This window comes from Ochlerotatus camptorhynchus, unplaced genomic scaffold, assembly GCF_037179485.1.
Source record: "Ochlerotatus camptorhynchus isolate MF236.1 unplaced genomic scaffold, CSIRO-AGI_Acam_v1.1 ptg000203l, whole genome shotgun sequence".
Lineage (NCBI taxonomy): Eukaryota > Metazoa > Arthropoda > Insecta > Diptera > Culicidae > Ochlerotatus > Ochlerotatus camptorhynchus.
Window position 1 is genome coordinate 1,207,506 of NW_027040693.1, and position 21,417 is coordinate 1,228,922.

Sequence of the window (21,417 nt, forward strand, 5' to 3'; positions counted from 1 at the left end):
GGAAGCCAATCAGTATTAATAACATTTCGTTTGGTGCTAAACTGCGCTAGATAAAGAAAGACTAAGTGCGGGTTGTGCTTAATAGGCCGGAAATGAGGTAGTTAACCCTTTACAAACTTTATTTCATTTGAACCGCAGTTAATAAGGTTTTATTGTAGTTTTAATTATGAGACTATATGGAAAAATCAAGAATTTTGAATGGAAATGGTTCTCAACACTCATTGTTTTTATATCCAGTTCTAAAAAACCATAAAAAGTAAGGTTAAAACTCAAACGTTTATGCAACGTTACATAGTCGTAACAGGTAGCTTTAAGAGCGTGGAAGATAAACCATTTTTGATAAGGTCAAATTATGGTTCATTTTTATGAGGGAGGCTATATAACATAATATAGGATGTGGTGTGAACGGGGTTCTGCACCTACTGGTTTTATTCGTAGATTTGAGGTTATGTTTGGTCAAGAACGATTCTACAGAAATTTTTTTAAATTTCCGGAAATTACAAATTTGCACCGCAGACTTTAAAACAAAATAAAGTAAGAGGTTGTATCCAAAACACGACCGTAGATTTGACGTAGGATTACGTGCTCGATATCAATTTCAGCGACTGTGTTAGGAAAACCACTTCTACCATAACGGAAACGCCTCGATTTTTTGGTTTTTCAAAAACGAGTTCAATAGATAATAAAAAAAAGCAAACATTTATTAGAGGACTTTCTTGTTTAAATTTTCCAATCGTGAGATATTCACGACCAATCATATAAATTCGAGATTTTTTGCTTATTTCTAGCGTTCTTGAGAAAACCTACCTTAATTCGAAGCGTTTCTGGTTAATTTCCAAGGTCATGTGATATTCGATCAATGCGAGAATTTCTATGTACACACTTAGATTGTTTTGCCGAGATGGGCAAAACCCAACAACCCGGAATTCTATTTTGCTGGATCTCAGTGAAAAACTTACCGAAATTCAGCTGACAAACGGGAATTTCACCGAGATCTCAGCTAACAATCAAAAATACTACTGAATCTTGCTAAGTTTTTCACTGATATCCAGCAAAATAAAATGTCGAGCTGCAAAACAATCTAAGTGTGTACCACTTCAATACTGTTACGCATTTGACCACAAACGTTTGGTTGCTGGGTACATTATCAAAGAGCTTTGGGGGTGATGCGGCTGGCAGCAAGGCGGGCAAACGCAGCAAACTCTTAAACAACAATTTTTTTCCTTGATTTGTTTTCCGTCGATCTTGTTTTCCGTGCTGAGCACCAATGCTACCGACGCCAGGGAGGCAGCTCTCACACCTGGATCCATCAACTCATGAACCGGGGCCCAACGTCTTTACTTCTCTTCCGAAGGAAGGCGTGATCAGAGATGTTATGCCTTAGAACATCCCGGCGGCGCCGACTGGGATTGAACCCAGGCCTTCTGGAGTGAGAGGTTATCACGCTTACCACTACACCACCGGTGCCGCTAAACAACAATAGTTTATGGTGGTCCTGAAAAAAAAAACGATTTGTCGTGATGGTTGGAGTAATGCTGAGCTATTAGGGTGTTCAACACGGATGAGGCTGGCGAGCTATATGTTGTTTGGAACGAGGATGATGCGCTTTGCATAGATGGTCCACAGCGGATCACGACGAGCAACTGAATCCAATCAGTAGCGGTGTGGCTTCTTCCTCCTTCTTCGGTGAATCGAGGGCTCTTGAGGGCAGCCTTGATAGCTAGCTGTTTGCGTGGAGTCTTTCGCCACGCGCCGAAAGCACTGCTGCTGCTGATGACGAGCGGAAACCACACGCGGTCATTGAATAAACGCAATTCAGCGAGATCGGATGGAATTCGATTTTGAAATCTGAGTAAAGGAAAGCGCTTTTCGCAGTCAATTTTCAATAGTGGCCTTTTGAAAATTGATAAAGTCTTCATTTTATCAGGTTCGTATGAAATTTTAAAATCCATCATCTCTGGATCAAAATCATGCCGCAACCGACTTTGGTTTTTGAAATTGCACCTTTAATGTTGCCTGAAAAATACATGGAATGTTAGATTTGAACTTATGGGAACTGGCATCCGACTGATGACCTTGAAAAATGGCCAGAAACTACTATTCAACAGATTTATAGTAGTCCTAAAAAGGACCGTTTTATCATGATGGTTGAGTAATGCTGAGCTATTAGGGTGTTCAACACAGATGAGGCTGATGAGCTGTATGTTGTTTGGAACGAGAGTGACGCGCTTGGCATAGATGGCCCACAGCAATTCACTAAGAGTGCGGCTTCTTCCTCCTTGTGAATCGACGGCTCTTGTGGGCAGCCTTGATAGCTAGCTGCTTTTTTTTTTTTTTCTTTTGGTTTGTTTTTTTTCCGTCGATCTTGTTTTCCGTGCTGAGCACCAATGCTACCGACGTGCCAGGAAGGCAGCTCCCACACCTGGACCCTACCTATCGACCCATCAACTCATGAACCGGGGACCAACGGCTTTACTTCCCATCCGAAGGAAGGCGTGATCAGAGATGTTATGCCTCAGAACGTCCCGGCGGCGTCGACTGGTATTGAACCCAGGCCTGCTGGGGTGAGAGGTAATCACGCTTACCACTACACCACCGGCGCCGTTGAAGCTAGCTGCTTGCGGGGAGCCTTTCGTTGTGTACTGGAGAAAAATGTACAACGCCACGTGCCGAAAGCACTGCTACTGTTACCACTAACTTCGACGATCATGACAATTTCTAACCCTTTTTCTAGCCCTTTTTGACATTTAATCGTCTGTCTCTATCTAGCACACATGGATGAGTGAATGATTTGTTTTCCCACAAATCTGTTTCCCTCTTACTCACACTTCTTCGATTTACATGCGGTGCCGGATAGGTTGACATCTTAACACTCCGAACACGGTGGGTAAAATACTTTACACCGACTACGAAGCCTCCGAAAAACGTGTAACAGCAAGTTTGCAATGACATAAATTAGCCATTTCTGGATGAATTTCAAAAATTGTGGTACCTCCAGAATTCCTAGGCTCTGAAGATTATTTTAATTGCAGAAAGATTGAAAATAGGGTCGTCAACTTTTTTCAAAAGCGAAAAGAGTCGTTACACGTTTTTTTAAGAAGTGATTATGGGTTTGGCAAGTAGCTTAAGATCCATAATTTAGATTTATGGGCACAAATGTTCATAATTATGGAGGCCTTATAGCCTAGTTAGTAAATGCACGGTATTACCAAGCTGGAGGCGGCGGGTTCGATTCCCGATCCGGTCGAGGGAATCTTTCAGGTTGGAAATTTTCTCGACTTCCCTGGACATAGAATATCATTGTGCTTGCCACACAATATACAAATTCATGCATTGGTATTGGCATCGAAAGCTCTCAATTAATAACTGTGGAAGTGCATTTAGAATACTAAGTTGAGAGCACACAATAAGCTAATATGCGCTAAGCAATAAGCTTGAAAATGCGAGCAAGAAGAAAAAGAAGATCTTTATAATCAACCAGAATACAGTCATGGTTCCTATATATGGAACCTGGAGGTAACGGAACGGTCCTCGAAATATCCGGGACTTCCGTAAAAGTGGTCTATCCATAAACCCCTGATCATAGAACTCCGCGGTTTTTTTCGAAAACATTAGGAACTGTGATATAAGAAAGCATTTGGGTTCATGACATAAATATGGACCTGTATGGCCCTAAGACCGTCCTCTGGAAGATCCGAGACATCCGTAAAAGTGATCAATTCATGAAACTGATCCTAGAGCTCCGCAGTTTTAGAAAAAAAAAACACTAGGGCTTGTGATGATAGAATGAATTTGGGGTCATGACAAACATGGACCCTGATAGCTATGAGACTGTCCTCCGAAAGACCCGGAACATACTTAAAAGTTCCAAGGGATTAAATAAAACTGCTGAGCTCTAGAATCAGTTTCATGGATAAACCAATTTTACCAATGATCAGAATCTTTTGAAGAACGGTTTCATAGCCACCCGGGTCCATGTTTAGGATCAGGATCAGTTTCATGGATTGACCACTTTTACAGATGTTTCGGATCTTCCTGAGCACGCGCTCATGGCCATCTAGGTCCGTGTTTATGTCATGAACCCAAATATTTTTTTTTATATCACAGCTCCTAATATTTTCGAAAAAACCGCGGAGCTCTAGGATCAATTTCGTGGATTGACCAATTTCACGGATGTTCCGATGTGCACATTAATCTAATTTATGGATCTTAGGCCACTTGCAAAACCCATAAACACTACTTTAAAAAAACGTGTAACGGCTCTTTTCGCTTTTCAATAAAGTAGACAACCCTATTTTTAATCTTTTTACAATCAAAATAATCTACAGAACCTAAAAATGTATAGGATATATTAAGCAATTAAATATATTTTGCCCAAATGATACTAACAATAATGCTAAAAATTGTGATAAATAACTAACATGACGAGAATAACCTGCTTAATAATTATATACATATAATATTATTTAATGTTGTTATTTTCTCTGCTTCATCAGCTTCATATTAATTTCGATGACTTGCTTGGGTAAACTGAAATATTAAGCTGATAGTAATAGTATATCATGCAATGTATAATTTATATAATATATGTAGTGAAATACGAAATATAAAAAAATAAACAAGTTTTGTTATTTATAAATCATTGGTCGTTGGTACCTGTATAATAATTATAAGCATATAATGTTAAGTATTGTTGTTGCTTCCTCTGCCTTATCTGCTTAATTTTAATTTCGATGAGTAATAAAACACAATAAAGTGAACAATAAAATGGTGCCTACCTTCTCTCATCTTTTAAATGCATTGTTATCAAGCAACATTTAGATAAATCAACGCCTAGCGCGCTCTAGAAACAATACAGGTTGTAAAACAATATATCAAAGTATGTAGTAATATTCAGGATCCACATATAAGGCGACTCATGAATATGTATGTTCATGTGCAGGATTCACCTCAAGTTGGCGATGCAACCAAAAGTATGTATTGTTTATTTGTTGTTTTTTTTTTATTCTCTCGATAGCCGGCTATCGAAAGAACATATTTATTTTGTTTAGTGATCATGCATTTTAAGAGTCATGACGGAGAGCTTGGGATTGAACCCATGATTTTCTGCTCAGTAAGCAAAAACGATCCCTCCAGGGTCATCGAGCATCTCATAATGCACAGCGCTTCGCGTCAAAGTACGATGCATTAGACTATTCTTGAATTAACCTGAATAAATGCTGAAAAATAAATTATTACAATACAAATCTAAAGATGTTTCTCCTTTGAAGAGCTGAAAAAAGTTGAAAAAGTTGAAAAAAGGCTGAAAAGCACATATCAAGATCAGTATTTGGAAAAACTCGGATCAGCGGATGGAAAATTAACACATAATTGCATTAACATGCAATCAATTGCTTTTGGCAATGCGGGGCTGCAGGTAGTGATGAAACGTCGCTAGAACTATTCCACAGCCGCAGACAGTATATGAGCAATAATATCAAACAAATGTACAATGTATCTATATATTGCAGTTATGTTAATTCTGAAATAAAAAAAAATAAATAAAATCATTCAGCTGTCATTGAATATCAAAATTTTAATTATTGGAATCCGATAACTAGAAAAGAAGGAGTAAGGAATAATAGTAAATAAATAAATAAGCATGTATAATAATATAATATAACATGAAGTCTGTAATAACATATACACATAGTACAATACTATTAAACAATACATAATGTGATGAACGAACATAAATTGTAATTAAAAATGTAGCATAATATAATGAGATGAAATAATAATAATAATAATATGCAGTCTGATCGAACCAGTGATGGAAAAGTTCATCAAAGTTCCCTATGACTCGCGAACTTTTCCCTTGGTGAACTTCGTGAAATATCGCGAACTTTTCCAACACTGGATCGAACATATAATACCATTAAATAAAAGATGACGTTGTAGCAACGATTGAAAAAGAATAATGAAATAATCAAAAACATTCTCTATTTACCCAAATTTCAATATGGAATAAAGATTGGCACTTACTTCTGAAGACTTGTAATCAATCCCATCTAAAGCCACTAGGGGTTCAATGTGCTGCTACTGTGAGAAGATCCGTTAATATAATTATGATACAATAGTGTATTAATTAGTATTTGTTTGAAATGTTTTCATGTTGATAGCAATGCATTAATGTTTTAAAATCACAAGGATCCTACCGAATCATTAACTTTATTCTAAAAATGAAAAAAAAAACTTAAACATCAAAATGAAAAATATATTCAGGTTTGTTGTACTGAAAAATTATGTAAAAAAAAAATAAAAAAAGAACATATCATCATTTTAGCCAATATAAAATAACATTTATTGTTAAGGAATGAAATTTCATAACAATAATTTGTTGTCTGCAACTTTGGAGAAACATTGATTTTAAACAAATTAATACATAAGTATAATTTTCAACAGACAACCTTGTAGAGACCATGGAATCCGGGATATACCTCAAACACGTTGGTGTCTTCAATTAAGGCGGGCATAAGATCACTTGACGTCCCTCGCGACTACCTAATAAAATTTAAATTAATATTTGAACGAATAATCAAGGTAATGACAAATCAAATTAATTTGACAAATGTATGCAGGTATGTTGAACTGAAAAATTGTATTCAAGAAATCAACATATTTACAGCTAAGCTAGGCCAATAGAAAAAAAAATGCTTTTTGTGTAATATTGTTCAGTATGTTGTATAATATTAATTCAATCATTTGGCATTGTGGGCTAATGGATTTCTAATTTGACTGAAACAAAATGAGAAATATTGATGTAAAAACAATGATGTATTCCGTTTAATTACAATTGAAGTACCAAAACAAAAACCTGGTCCACAACCTATAAATAATAAATAAATACTATCTAGACAAAAGTGATTTAAATAATTATTAGGGAAATGGAAAATCATTTATCTAGCTCTTATAAGCACCGTCGGTCATTCTGCTAACACTTGTTAAAAAATCTCCCGTACACTGCAGCTCTGGAGCACCACGCACATAAAAACTCGCATAAAAGTTTATGCTATGCGAAACTTATGTCAATAAGAGGAAGAATCTAATTCGTTTCAAACACTGAATAGTTCGTCCACCACGTTGTACCATACAAACACGAGCAAAAGAAAGGGACGACCAGTTTCACACCGCTCGTTCTCCTCTACTAGTTATGAGTCAAAAGCAACACGAGACAACTACATTTACATCGTCATGGGGAAAGAAACATACACAAACAGGAAAAATTTCTAGGCCGAGCAGCATCAAAAGGGGCCATCCATTCAGTACGTCACGCTTTAAGAAGAGTCGATGGGGGTTCTAGAAATCTGTGACAAACAGCCCATGTTATAGGAAAAGCGTAGTGAAAATGAGAAGAGAAAGTTTATTTATAATAATCAAATTGCGACGTAATTAATGGATGCTGGGAACAATAAAGTTACATGGTATGTAAAGCGAAAAAACAAGAGGTTGAACGGGGCAACCAGAAGGGAAACGTCGATACCTAATATTTAAAAAAAAAAACAGCAAATCAAAAAACATAGTTGTAATGGAACATTCTCACCAAGTTCTCCACCATGATAACACAGCATGCCACTTATCACCATCGTGATGTTTTTTTTTCGCACATGAAGTTGAACGTTGCTGTCAGCATATGCCACAGCACGCCTGAGATGGTAACATCGCCGTCTCGCCAGCTAACTGTTTTTATATCACAGCTCCTAATGTTTTCGAAAAAACCGCGGAGCTCTAGGATCAATTTCGTGGATTGACCAATTTCACGGATGTTCCGATGTGCACATTAATCTAATTTATGGATCTTAGGCCACTTGCAAAACCCATAAACACTACTTTAAAAAAAAAACGTGTAACGGCTCTTTTCGCTTTTCAATAAAGTAGACAACCCTATTTTTAATCTTTTTACAATCAAAATAATCTACAGAACCTAGGAATTCTAGACTATGTACTATGTATTTTTTTTTTAATAATTAGTCAAAAAATGGCTATGTTATGCTATTTCAAACTTGCTATTACACGTTTTTCGGAGGCATCGTATTCGGAGTGTTAAAGGTTTGCAATCAATTAAACGTTATATTGCTGTTTCAGGAAAAATAATTCAATGCAACTGACAGCCACATCATGCTATCAAAACTGATAATCTGACGCCAAATGCTACTTTTCTCATTATTGGCAATATATATTTAGAGAAACATAGCAGTTATAGTAAGCAATAGAATCAATTTGTAATATTCTTTGTGTTCATAGTAGTCTCAGTGTTGCGTAATCATAAAGTGAGCTAGGGTTATTAGTTATTGAATTGAGAACTATCCTAATAGCTGTCATGAGACAGTAATTTCAACGTCAATTAGTCAATAAATCCATCAACTGAAACGAACCGTTTCTTCAGAGCATGAACTGCAATCAATGATTTCCGACTCCATTTTCCTCGTAGAACTGTTGCATGATTGTGAAGAATGAGAACGCCGTCCTCATGGCCTGTCATGTAATCAATTGGAAACAATTAAATGGTCACATTCGTAATTACCTCAACGATAAAACCCTACCCTTCCGAATGTCGATCGGGTGAGATAGAAAAATTTTGCAGCACTAATTGCCACCACCCGATTGGACCTCATTTGCATAAACAGCAATAGGCGGCGTTCGGCAGCCGCCCGCTCGTACCATTGTGTGTTGTAAATCGCAGTGGAAATCGATGCACTCTGAAAGGCATTCTTCAGCGTCAGTAAACCATGGCAACACGTTTAATACATACCTCTTCCATTAGTTCCGTTCCCAGCATCGAGAAAGCAAATATCAAAAAGACAGTATACTGCAGTAGGAAAACCATCGATGCTAGTAGGAACAGGTCATCTATCTGAAATTCAAAATCATCTCATGCATTAGACGATCGATCGAATGCAGTGCCAGAATCATACCACACTGACAATGAACATGAGGTAGCATGTTTGAAATATGCACGAACAATACAGCAAAGCCATTACCGGACTTAAAACACTTTCCAGTCGGCGAGCACTTCTGAAAGATCGATTGGCAGTTAGGAGGAATATGATCGATGAAATCACAGCAGTTCCATACCTGAAGCACACCTCGTGAACTTCAGCGATGACGGCGAGCTGTTCCTTGAACGCCACAGGATCCTTGTAGTCGTTGAGGCGAGCAATCTCCATCCGAACTATTTTGAATAGACAGGACACGTGATGCAGAAGATTCCAAAACAAGCACTCATTCGATGACATCAGTGTAAGCATGCAGTACTGGACCATAACCGATGTAAACATCGTGGGTAACCAAACCCAAAAATTGGCAAATTGATCGAAGATAATGAAACTTGAAAAATGAGACCGTTACACGTTTTGTAAAAATTTAGCAAACGGAATAACTACTTAGCTTCCAGCACGGTGGATGGCAGCTCAAGCGGTTCTTTACCGATTGAATATCTGAAGGTTGTAGTGATTAAGGGAACCCAACCATACGTAGAAGCTTGGAAGTAGACCATACAGAAGTAAATCTTAGCGAGGTATTGCGTTGATCGCTCGGCATGCCGCAAAACGCTTCTGACGTCTTCATGAAGAATTCCTCCAAATTGGTCAAATGCTTGTTGCAAATCCAAATAACACTTGCAAATCGTCTCCAAATGCAGCAAATGATTCAAAATTCGAAAAACAAACATCAGTATGGCAAACAGTTCCAAAATTGGTTTCATTAAAACGATGAATGATGACCCCGTTGAACCCGTGATGAATGCTGCGGAAGGTATAATGTACCAAACAATCATGCAAAATAAAACTAATGATGGTTTCCAGGCAAGCTGACGGTTGTTTTCGTCAAACCACAGACCACAGAGTTTACACCACTTCACGGTAAATGACATGAGAGGAAACGTGTCCTTCTGATTGGTTGGTGCCATCGTTGCGTTGGTAGAAGGTTGAAACAGGTTTTGTAAGAAATACAATAGGTCCATTCAGGAACAGCTAACACGATCGAATGGAAATGTCTGCACCGGTGACGATTTGGTTAATGAGGGGAATGGGAAAGTATCCGTCCAATTAGGGGTGAATTTCCACTGATAAGTTCGTTAGTTGACAATTAATGTCCATCATTTCAAAAGTTGCAAACGCAATTGAGCTCGTTACATATATGCGGGCTTGTTGAATGCTACATAGATCGAGATTGTTAACCTACAGGGTGATACGGAATAACTGTCAGTTTTAAAAATGGCCATAACGGCGACGCATGGTTCCTTTTCACCTGTATAATGACGCGAAAAATAAATGTTCCATTCGTTCGAAGAGATTTCAGTTTCTAAAAGATAGCACACGAATTTATACAGATTTATGACATGCTCCATTTTAACGTCCATGGCTGCTTGAAATCGAAAACCAATGAAATTTCAAAAGCTACTATAAAATACAAGCTGATATTTGTACACACTTTAAAACAAAAATACTTGAATATATACCCATTTTACCCATTAAGAATTGCATATTTGTGAAATCGGTGACAGTTATTCTGAATCACCCTTTATATTCAAAATATTACAGCATTGTGTATCTTAATGCGTTTAGATTTATTTTTATGTTCGCCGCATGCTGTCTAGCCTTTAGATATGTGTCGGGGCTAGAAATCATTTAGAATTAGTTTCTAATTCTTATGGATTTGTGCTAAAAGTATAAGGAAGTTGTTTCCCTGCAAAACGAGTTTATGAATGATTACTTTTGATTTGCTTTAAGGTGAACGTTGATAGAATCCACAAATGGCCACGATTTTTAATATTTTGCCTGACCTCTTCGAATTTTTGATGGCACGAATCTTTGAAACTATAAGGATTTCGTGTGCGAAACTATAATCACTCTTTTGCTGCACTGCAGCATACATTTGATTACAAGTTGCTGTACGAAATATTTATAGCTTCTGAGATTCGTTTCATCAAAAATTCGAAGTGGCATATCAAAAACAACAAAATAGCGGCCATTTGTGGATTCTATAAACTTCCTCCTAAATTCAGTTTCAGCTATATGAGTTGCATCTTGTTACATGCATTTGGAACAAACGATATGATATCCAAAGTGTGTGTTAAAATCCTGAAATTTTATTATAATAATGGTGGTGTTTTGAATACATTGTACCTAAACTGATAAAAATGTGCGCTTGATTAAAGGTTCCTACGACACATGAAGTATTCTCTAGGAGTATATCATGTGATCATAAGATATTAAACGGACGTGAATTTAATTGCCATGTACAGAACATGTACCTACTCTTAATTGACGTGCACTGGACGATTGCTAGCTGCAATATGTTTAGATTCCCATGTCTATTAAATGGCTTGAACGGTTCTTAAGTCGTATGCAATTTTCAATTATTCAGTGTATCTCAAAATTGAGTGTACAGCTGCCCTTCAATTTTATATAAACAGCTGTATGAGCACAATTTATTAAGATAGATTTCTGAATTTTTGGTTGCTGGCTCATCAAACATTTATCGGTAATTGGAATAGTGTTGGGCTTATTTAAATGAATGTGTAAGAAGTTAGAGCTATGTTAGAAAAACGCACAACTTCTTAAAACACAAAACCAAATTTTCTTGAAACGCGATGATACAAACTTTTTTAAATTTCGCTCATTTGTATTCATAATAATGATCTTTCATATGCTGCTTATTTTACTAAAATCCGTTCACTATAAATAAGTTGAATAAACCACTAAAATTACTTAATTAAATTTTTAAAATTTCATACCGGCTCTGCAAATATAGTTCAAACCTATACTGATAAACCAATAAATAGTTGATTAACCACCTGTCAAGGTTTCAAAAATCTATCTATTCAAAGCCAAAGCCACTCAGGATATTGTTTTAGGTGGTGAACTCTAATGTTTGCGCCCACCCCTATTATTTCATTGTGACGATGCCCTTATCACACCACCAATGCCCAGACAGCTCATAGAAGCTACATTCAAATTAAAATCCATTTACATAAATTTTTCCTTTCGTAGAATTTCGATAAAGTTCTTTAAACTTTCCAGGTGTTCTTAGAACTTCTTTGAAATGTGCAGAACGTCTCTGAATTCGGCAAGGTCATAGTACTTCCCAGATGCTATGATATTTTACCTGCAGCTCGTAGAAACAAAACTATCCAGACATTTGAAGAACTTTTCTTAGTTTTGTAGCTTTCCTGGCTTCATGGAAGTTAATAGATATTTGCTGAAGTTAGCAGAACTCTCTCGAAGGTCATAGAACTTACCAGGAGAACATTGAACTTACCTGATGCTTGTAAAACGTTCCGGAAATTTGCAGAATTTTCCTGAAGTTTGTAGAACTTCTCCGAAGATCGAAGTATTTTCCTGAAGTTTGAAAAACATCTTTGAAGTTTGCAGAATTTTCCTGAAGCTTGTAGAACTACTCTGAAGTTCATTGATCTTCTCCAATTCTTTGAAGTTCTTAGATATCTACTGAAATTTGCATAGCTTCCTTGCAGTTCACGAAACTTCATCGTAGAGTTTTCCTGAAGCTCGTAGAGCTTTCCAAATGTCCCTGAAGTTCGCAGATTTTTCCTGGAGTTTATTATACGGGGGTTGCTCGATAAGTTTTGAGTATGGCAACACTTATTTCAATAAGAACTGTTCATTAATGAATGTAACCTGTTTCTCAAAGGAAAATATTTATTTTCGAACACATTCGTATGTTTACTTTATATAAATAAAAATCAACATAGGGGAACGGCTTCGGCATGACAGACTATTTTCGGCAACCCAAATTGAAACACTATTTTCACTGGATTTTCTTACGAAAACACTTCGCTGAATGCATGCAAACGATTCTTTATTCTTCAATTTGACTATATTTTTACCACTGAGAAAAAGCAATCTAGCAAGGTTTTCTTAAAATGAAACACACGCACTACAAATTGTAGCTGATTTCGAGTTGCCGATAATAGAACAGCAGATTTACATGCAGTTCAAATGGAACGGTTGCCGAAGAAAAACTGGTTGCCGACAATACTCGCTCTCACTAGAGAAGATTGGAGCTTTGCAAAAGCGTTTCAAAACAGTTTTTGACAATTCTTTCGACTGAAATTGTTAGAGCAGCTGGCAGCAATAGATTGTAAACAAACCAATACTGCATATGTGTGCGTTCCTTAGAGAAAAAGGCTATAGAAAGAAGGTCGCTGCTTAGGTTGCCGAGAATACGTAAATTCCCCTACATATGACCGATTTCAAGTGAGTTTGAAAGTTTATTTATTTATTTATATCATTTCTGAAGAACGCTGGGACTTTTCTCTTGATACCTCCAATTAAATTTTGCACAACTTTATTCTTAACTTTTTGTTGTGCTGCAGACGAAATTTTCTTGAAGCAGTCAACAGAACTTGCTTCACTTCAATCTTTCTTAAGATACCGTTTAATTACTGCCCAGTATCTTTCGATAGGACGTAGTTCAGGGCAGTTTGAGGGATTTTGGAATTTTTCGACAAGATCGACTTTTTTCTTCTTGAGCATCTCTAACGTAGCAGAAGCATAGTGAGCAGATGCCAGATCCGGCCAAAACAATGAAGGATCCGTATGCTTTCGGTAGATAGGTAGAAGCCGTTTCTTGATGCATTCTTTTCTGTAATTTTCACCATTGATTGTGCCCGTTATGAAATACGAAGAACTCTTCAAGCCACAGGAGCAAATGGCTTACCACACCAAAACCTTTTTTCCAAATTTTTCGGTTCGGATTCATCCCACATCATCAGGCACATCTGTCCTCTGCTCAGCGTTGAAAAATTGCAGCCTGGGAGGTGTACTGGTATCCAATTTGACGTACGTCTCGTCGTCCTTAAAAATGCACCGGTTCGGCTTTTGAAGGAGAACGTCATACAAGTTCCGTGACCGTATTTTTGAAGAACCTTTCTATGAATCTGTCCTTTCGGGTGTTTTTTTGCTTATTGTAGGTTCTGATATTGTTACGTTTTTTGATATTCTGCACAGACGCTAATGTCCAATTTTTTGGCAATTTCACGAGCGGAACACGGTTTATGCGATTGGAAATGCATACTGCAGCCAGCTCCTTTTTCTGGTCCGATGCCCCTTTTTGTGCCCAGATTTCGGTAAATCTTCAAGAGAACACGTTTCTCCAATCTTCTTAACAATCTTGAACACTGTAGATTTACTGCACTTCACGCTTTTTGCCAATTCTCGAAACGACAAGCTGATCCGACCCATCGTTCGAAATTTCTCACTTTTATTTTTTATTTTTCATGTGTGTTGCCAAAACAAACAATGTTTTTACACACTGAGCGAAAATTCACCATTTAACCCTAAACCATTGATAAACAAGTGTCCACTTTCTTTAATAAACAGTCCTTACGACAAATATGACATCAGCGTCGTATAGTTCAAGCGTAACTATTCAAATCGACGTATCTACTTTTGTATGCAATCACTTCAATCGACGATGTGTATTAACTGCAAGCTCACTCACGCAAACAAACCCTAATAAACAAATACCATAAACGAACTGCATCCCGAATGGGTAAACTATCCCACAGATGATTTGGATGATACCCCGAACACGTCGTTAAGCTCTCTTTTATGGTTATTTTTATTAGGGAACACCATCATCAGGTAGGGGAATATTTACCCTACCAGCTGGTGTTGTTAGTTTCTGTGAGTGAGCTTGCAGTTGCCACACATCGTCGATTGAAGTGATTGTTTACAAAATCAGATAAGTCGATTTGAATAGTTCTAGATAGAGCTGGAATTAGGGCGTAACAGCTTCTGTAAACAATGACTTCTCTCGTTGATTTCTAGGAATTCAAGGCACGCCCACGCAAACCAACATAACCATCGGGTAGAGGAAGTCTTCCCCTACTCGATGGTGATGTCGATTTGCCAGGGTCAGCCATGGCTTTCGAGAAATCATCGAGAGAATCATTGTTTACAAAATCTGTCACGCCTTAATTCCAGATCTACCTAAAGTTATGCTTGAGTTGAGTGTTTTTAATGGTATGCGTGCTCAGAACACTTCGTCATTCGAGTCTACATGCGCTATTTATTGGCGAATCAAAGCAAAGCCAAAACTGGTTCAGCGACGCCTAGTTTTGCGGTACTTTTCTATTGTTGCCCTTCGCTATAAAGAATATTAACAACAATCAATGCGAAACTAACGGTTTTAAATTGGCTCACTACTTGACTAGCCTATTGGTCCCAAGCAAACGATTAACGTACCCCATTCTAGTCGGAATTCTAGTACTACAGATTGTTTGTTTTGATTCGCTATGAAAGTTTGACAGATAAAATGAGGGGTTAGTGGATTTTCCTATGTTTCGAGGGATGAATCGATTAGCTTGGGACCAAAAAGTTGAGCACGTTTCTTCGGGACCTTCTAGTCTTAGAGTTTCCTCTATGATATTAAGTTCTTATAAATATGGTCTGTATCCACATTAATCCGGACACCTGTAACTTTTGAAATATTGCACGTAGGTGTGAAAAATTTCGCTGGGAGTCATTGATGGTCTTTACATGCCATGTTTAGTGTTCAAGATGGCGACGAATGAAAAACACGGGTGCGATCGGATTTTTTTACGGACGTAATGCAAATCCTGACTTGTCACTACGGGAACTTGCAAAAACATTGAATTTATCTAAATCCACTGCTCACGGTGTGCTCAAATCATTTTCGGAACGTTTGACGGTTGAGTGATACAAATATTGGACGAACTGATCCTGTCATTCTGAATTTATAAAGAGACGACATCTTATCCATTTGAAAGGTCTTCTGCTCGATTGGAATCGACAGATAATCGATTGTTCCAATTTTGAAAAGTCGTCTTTAGGCTTCAGGCTCTTTAGTGAAGAGGATATTGGATATTGAAGGAAAACCCGAATCTCTCTGTTCGAATGGTGGCTCGTAGAATAGGGATGTCACCTGGTCTTGTCCAAAAATCAAAACAGCGTTTGGGGCTGAAGTCGTATAAAGTAAAAACAGTTACAAATCGCAACGACAAACATAATTTGACAGCTTGCAGGGCTGGCTTTTCATTCTGCTATGGCTACAGCTGAGTATTTCAGGACGAAGAAGGCAATGAAATATCCTAAAAAATACCTGATTTTGCAAGAAATTTACTACAGGCACAACGAAAAAGGAGGATAAATCTTTAATTTGAATTTTACCACCAAGCGTGCCTGCAGAAACGATTGCTACCCTTCATCAAAAGCCATAAAGAAAACCCTTTGTTCTGCCCGATTTGACATCATGCAATTATGCTTAATTTGTGATGAAGTGGTACGAAGCAAATCTTGTGAATATTGTACCAAAAACCACAAATGTGCGAAATTGTCCAGAGCTACGTCCAATCGAGAGATATCTGAGCCCATCTGATGAAGCGGAAGCTTTCTGGAAAGAAACATGAAATCAAGGATATCAAACACTTCCAACAAATTTGTACTCTGTACAAACCCTAATGGATGCTTTGCGCTTAAGCAAATACCGAATAACTATGTTTTGACCTCGTGATTTTTTTAAATCATATCCCATGAATCTGAAATAAACAACTACACTTGAAATATAATGTGAAATTTGTGTAATACTTAAGTTTTGATGTATTCGGATTATTGTGGATGCAGACCTTAATATGTTGAATAAATATAATTTAAATCAATTCACATCTTCTTCAACTACACTGTACCAAAACATCATCGTCTGTTCGAATGAAACTTCAGACCATTCAAATCGAAACATAAAAAAGCTTTTGCGAATCCGGATGACGGTTGTTTTGAGATCAGATGATGCTCCTTTTGAATACATGATGAACATTGATACGAGAAGCAAACGGACCTCAGTTGAAATACGTAATGCTCTCTGTACAATGATTGTAATCTCAAATTGAAATGCATATGGTATTGTTTCAGCCTCATTACGCAAATCATCCAAAATGATGATGTAAATAATTTTATCGAATGTCATTTGTTGATCTGATCGAGGTGGAAACATAGTCGTCGCTTTGTCTTTTTCGTGGTGGAGGAAGTTTTCTCTACCAACAATCGATTTTTGTCTCCATGATGGCTGTTCAATGCTATTCAATATGGAAATGTAAACAACCGGAATTATAAATCTAAGTTAAATCATTTGGAAGTAATTTTATTCTTAAATTGTTTTCCTCTGAGTGCTGTATGCTTTACAGCCAATTTTGAAATAAATATCATCCTTTATTTGGATGACAGTGATATGGATGCGCATTAGCTAATGAAGAAATTAACCATAAGGCAATCATCTGAAATTCGAAAGCATATTGTTAAAGGGCTTCAGCAATGCAATAATCATTCGAAATTTTGCGGATGTTTTCGTTCAGTGTAGGATAAGCAAATGTTTGACTAGGTGGTCAACTTTGGAGTGTCGTCAAATATGGTTCGATTTTCAATCTTCCAAGATGTAGTCATGAAAATAACCATGGTCACCGAATACCGGATATAGTACCTGGTTTCCGGAGGGCTTCTCTAAATTGGTAAATTTGTGATGAGTTTTTTTTTTATAGGATGCCGGTCGATATTTTTAGTAAATATGCAGAAAGAAGAAGAATTTCCAAAGCAAATAATACACCACGAACAAAAGTCGGCTTATAATAGACAGAGATATGACAATTAATCATTTTGTCAAGCTTCTGCATTCATTTTCCATCAGATGTCACTGCTGTTGTTGGCGGTGACATCTATCGGAAACTACACATAATCTGTTTTCCGTTAATTATTCACAGAGGACAGTGCAGAACATGTCGGGTGTCTCTATATATGCATTTAGATTATCATCCGACGGCCCTCCTTTTTTACACATTCTGCATCAAAAAATAACTTACCTCTCACAGGATTTCCTGCCGATTTCTATGAATGAGGCGGGGCAAAAAGTATATTTTGTGCAGAATATCTAAAAAAGGAGGGACTTTGGATGTTAATCAAAATGCATATCTAAACGTACCAGACATGTTTTGCAGTGTCAGGTACTCTATTGTGTAGTCTGTGAGAGGGAAATCACAAATCGAGTGTCATCAAAATACATGGCATGCTGAGAAATTGAACTAGTGAGAGCAAATTTTCTCTCTCAAATTAGAATGTTTTTGGCTACCTGGGGACTGATAGTAAAGCAGGTAAAACTGTATGGGGAAAAATCATTTTTATTTAACTGTAGCTTGTTTAACAATAATTTCCGGGAAAAAAACTGAACGGCAAAGTCTCTGACTAATTTATTTAGGAGGTCATTCACTTATTTTGACCTGAATATGTACCGTAAGCGAATTATTCACTGTTCTCTTAATTTCTATATGGGGATTTTTATCACTTATTATCAGCGGGACAGCGCCATCTCTGTGGAAAAAGGCCGGACGATATGAATAATTTCCATGGAATAGGTTCTGAATGCGGTCAGATATTTTAATCACTCAAAACATACCGTGCGACAACACTTTCTTCATGATTTTTGATCAATACCCGCATAAACAATAACCATAAGATGCGCCTAACCACCAATTCAGGATATCATCCTAATTTTATGTGGTATGGTCGCACCATCTAAGATATCGTCAGTATATGGTACACGTTTATTAGGGTAGGCTTTTGATAGACTGTAAATGTGTCATTGACTATATTCGCCACTCTTGGAAGCTCCGGGATGCCCCCGGGGGGAACTGTAGCCACCAAAACAACTTTGTATAAAATATCAATATTCTATGTCTAATAGTTTTGGAGATATGGACCGTTTTCTATGGTTACCCCTTTAAATTTAATTTCAAGCAAATAATGTTCTAGACAAACGTGACAAGATTTGCCTATCCAAGATTTATTGAGCATACCCTGTGTTTACTACCCCCGTGCTTTCGCTTCTGATTCTCATATCACTTCTCTTGTCAAAGTTTCTTTAGATTGTCATCAAAGCGACCTATAAAAGTTCATTAATGATTGCTTTACAGTACTTTTATTAAAACTTCAAAGTTACAGCATTAGATGGTTACAGTTTGAACGAAATATCGAACCTTCCTTTTGATGGAGCCCATCAGCGCCCGCATAGTGGAAATGGACACGGAATCAGCGCATACCACTCCAGAACCAACTTGGAGTAATGGCAGCTGGCGAAATCGGGCCAAAAGATGACTTTGCCCCTATGCTTGCGGATGAACGGCAAACATGAACTTGAATCTTCTCGGTACATCCCCACGTCTAGTCACGATGTAAAACTTTTGACCGGAAAGCTGCTTTAAATCGAGTTTGACGTATGTTTCGTCATCGATCAAAGTGTAGCCCTTTGTCGTATTTTCAATTTTTTTTCTCTTCTCAATACCACGACTTTACTTTACAGCGATCATTTACAGAATGACATGCTCAAGCTGCTTTCTTGTTCACTTTCTTTTCAATTTCCCCTCTTGCACACGTTTAAGCCAACTCGGCATCCGGTCAGAGTTTGCGTTTCGATGTTTTGATAAGTCTAATAACTGTTGTAAAGCTTCCAGTACACTCAAAGATAAATTAAATCAAAAAAGCTTAAAAAGTATGCAGATTCCCGCTTCACCTTATTGAGTCCGAGCCATGATTACTTCGGCAGTAATCATGCATGATTAAAATCGAAATAATCTTCCCAGTATTAAATTTTATTCTTTTTCAATACTGATATATAATCAAAAAAGATTAAAATGAAATCAAAGTTTTTTAAAATAGAATCAAAAATGATTAAAATTTATTCAAAAAAAGATAATCTACAATCTAATCAACCATGATTAAACTGGGATTAATATCAGACGCTTATTTTTTTTTAGAAAGAGAGTAATAATTTTTAATCATTCGATATGATTAAACTGAGTTTAATGTCAAATTAATTAAATTTCAAGCATAATGGGAATAGTTTAATTTATCAGTGTAGTGTGCGTTCATAAGCACACTGAACATAAAATATAATTAAACTTACTGAATTATTTATTTCCTCTTCTGTAAAAGTAACATCATTGAGATCAACAAATAATTTGTATTTACTTTTCACATAAATAAACTAAATAATTTATAATCAATTAGAACTGCTAATCCAAATGTATAATTCGATTCTCTTATTATGAATTTCACATTCAGATTGTTGTAACTACGTATACAACCAAAATGTAAGCATAATCTTCACTTTATTTTTGTTAACTCGTTTTACTCATTTTATTCACATTTGACTATAGCTTTGTAAGTTCACATAACAGTGTAGCCTATAAAACAAACGTTGTAGTGTTTCAATCATATCTGTTCACATCTCTAAACAATGTATGACAACATGTGAATAATGTCATGGTGGTAGCTCCAACCGGTATTATCCTCGGATTAAGTCCTGATCAAAATGTCCGATTGTTTTGATGTCGACTTCAGAGTTAATCAACACGCCTCTAAGCAAACATGTTGCAGATCATCCAAACAGGGACGGGATCAAAAGTTAATCTGAGGTGGAGCTTACCCGATGTGCGGTAACAAAGGTGAGGAGAAAGGAAACTAGTGGACTCTTTCATTCTCACGAAGTTCTTATGCAACAGCAGACGTGACGTCACGTCTGTTGCTACGTAAGAAGACGCGAGAACGAAAGAGTCCACTAGTTTCCTTTCTCCTCACCTCTTATACCGCACATCGGAGCTTACCGTCATCAAAGTTTGTTTTCGTTCGTCTATTCGTCTCGGTTCCTACACCCTTGTGTTTCGTCAAAACACGGTCGTACAAAAGCCTTGCACGCTTTTTGGCCACGGAATTCTGCTTCATGTGCCGGCAAGGATGTTCCGCATTGTTTGAAAGTTGGCGTTGTACCTTCTGCTCACATCTCGGATCGAAGGACCGGGGTTGGCTTTAACGCACCTCAACACCTTGCTGCGCAGCTGACAATCCCTGGGTTCAGTTTTTTCGTAGGTCCGCTGATTCCTTTCCACACTCACGGTTTCCTTGTAGGTTTTGAGCACTCGACAAACTGTTGTTTTCTGAATCTTCAGCACTTTAGCCAGCTTGGAAACGGACCACTCCGAATTTTCCAAGTGTTTGTGCATAATATCTTTTCTTCTTTCGAGTTCCATTTGACGTTTTTCTGAACGCGATCGACTACTTTGATCAAACTTGCACCAGTTGTTCGCTATAGAAGTGTAAACAAACCAATGTCAAAGATTTTCGATTCCCAACACTAGAGGCGTGCTAGCGGCGTGCGAGGGGCGGACCAATTTACTTTTAGTCTGCCTTTATGTCGTTTTGATATTCTATTGTAAAATTTATTGCTTTATTAATTATAAACAATTATTTTTATGTATACTGGGCGGAGCGAATTTGTTTTGAGGGATTGTTTTCAGCGCAGTAGTCTATTTTGGTCCAAATTGCGTAATATTTTGGTGGAGCGTATTTTTCTTCC

At 37.3% G+C, this 21,417-nt stretch overlaps 1 protein-coding gene across 1 annotated transcript; it reads right to left on the reverse strand.

The window, feature by feature from the left end:
• Positions 1–8,439: 8,439 nt before the first annotated feature.
• LOC135702965 (putative odorant receptor 85e) lies at positions 8,440–9,535 on the reverse strand. The gene is made up of 6 exons (XM_065224041.1): positions 9,423–9,535; positions 9,115–9,366; positions 8,955–9,054; positions 8,792–8,893; positions 8,583–8,738; positions 8,440–8,514 (listed from the first exon to the last, which is right to left on the reverse strand). The coding sequence occupies exons 1-6, from the start codon at positions 9,533–9,535 to the stop codon at positions 8,440–8,442; spliced, it is 798 nt and encodes a 265-aa protein (XP_065080113.1).
• Positions 9,536–21,417: the final 11,882 nt, after the last annotated feature.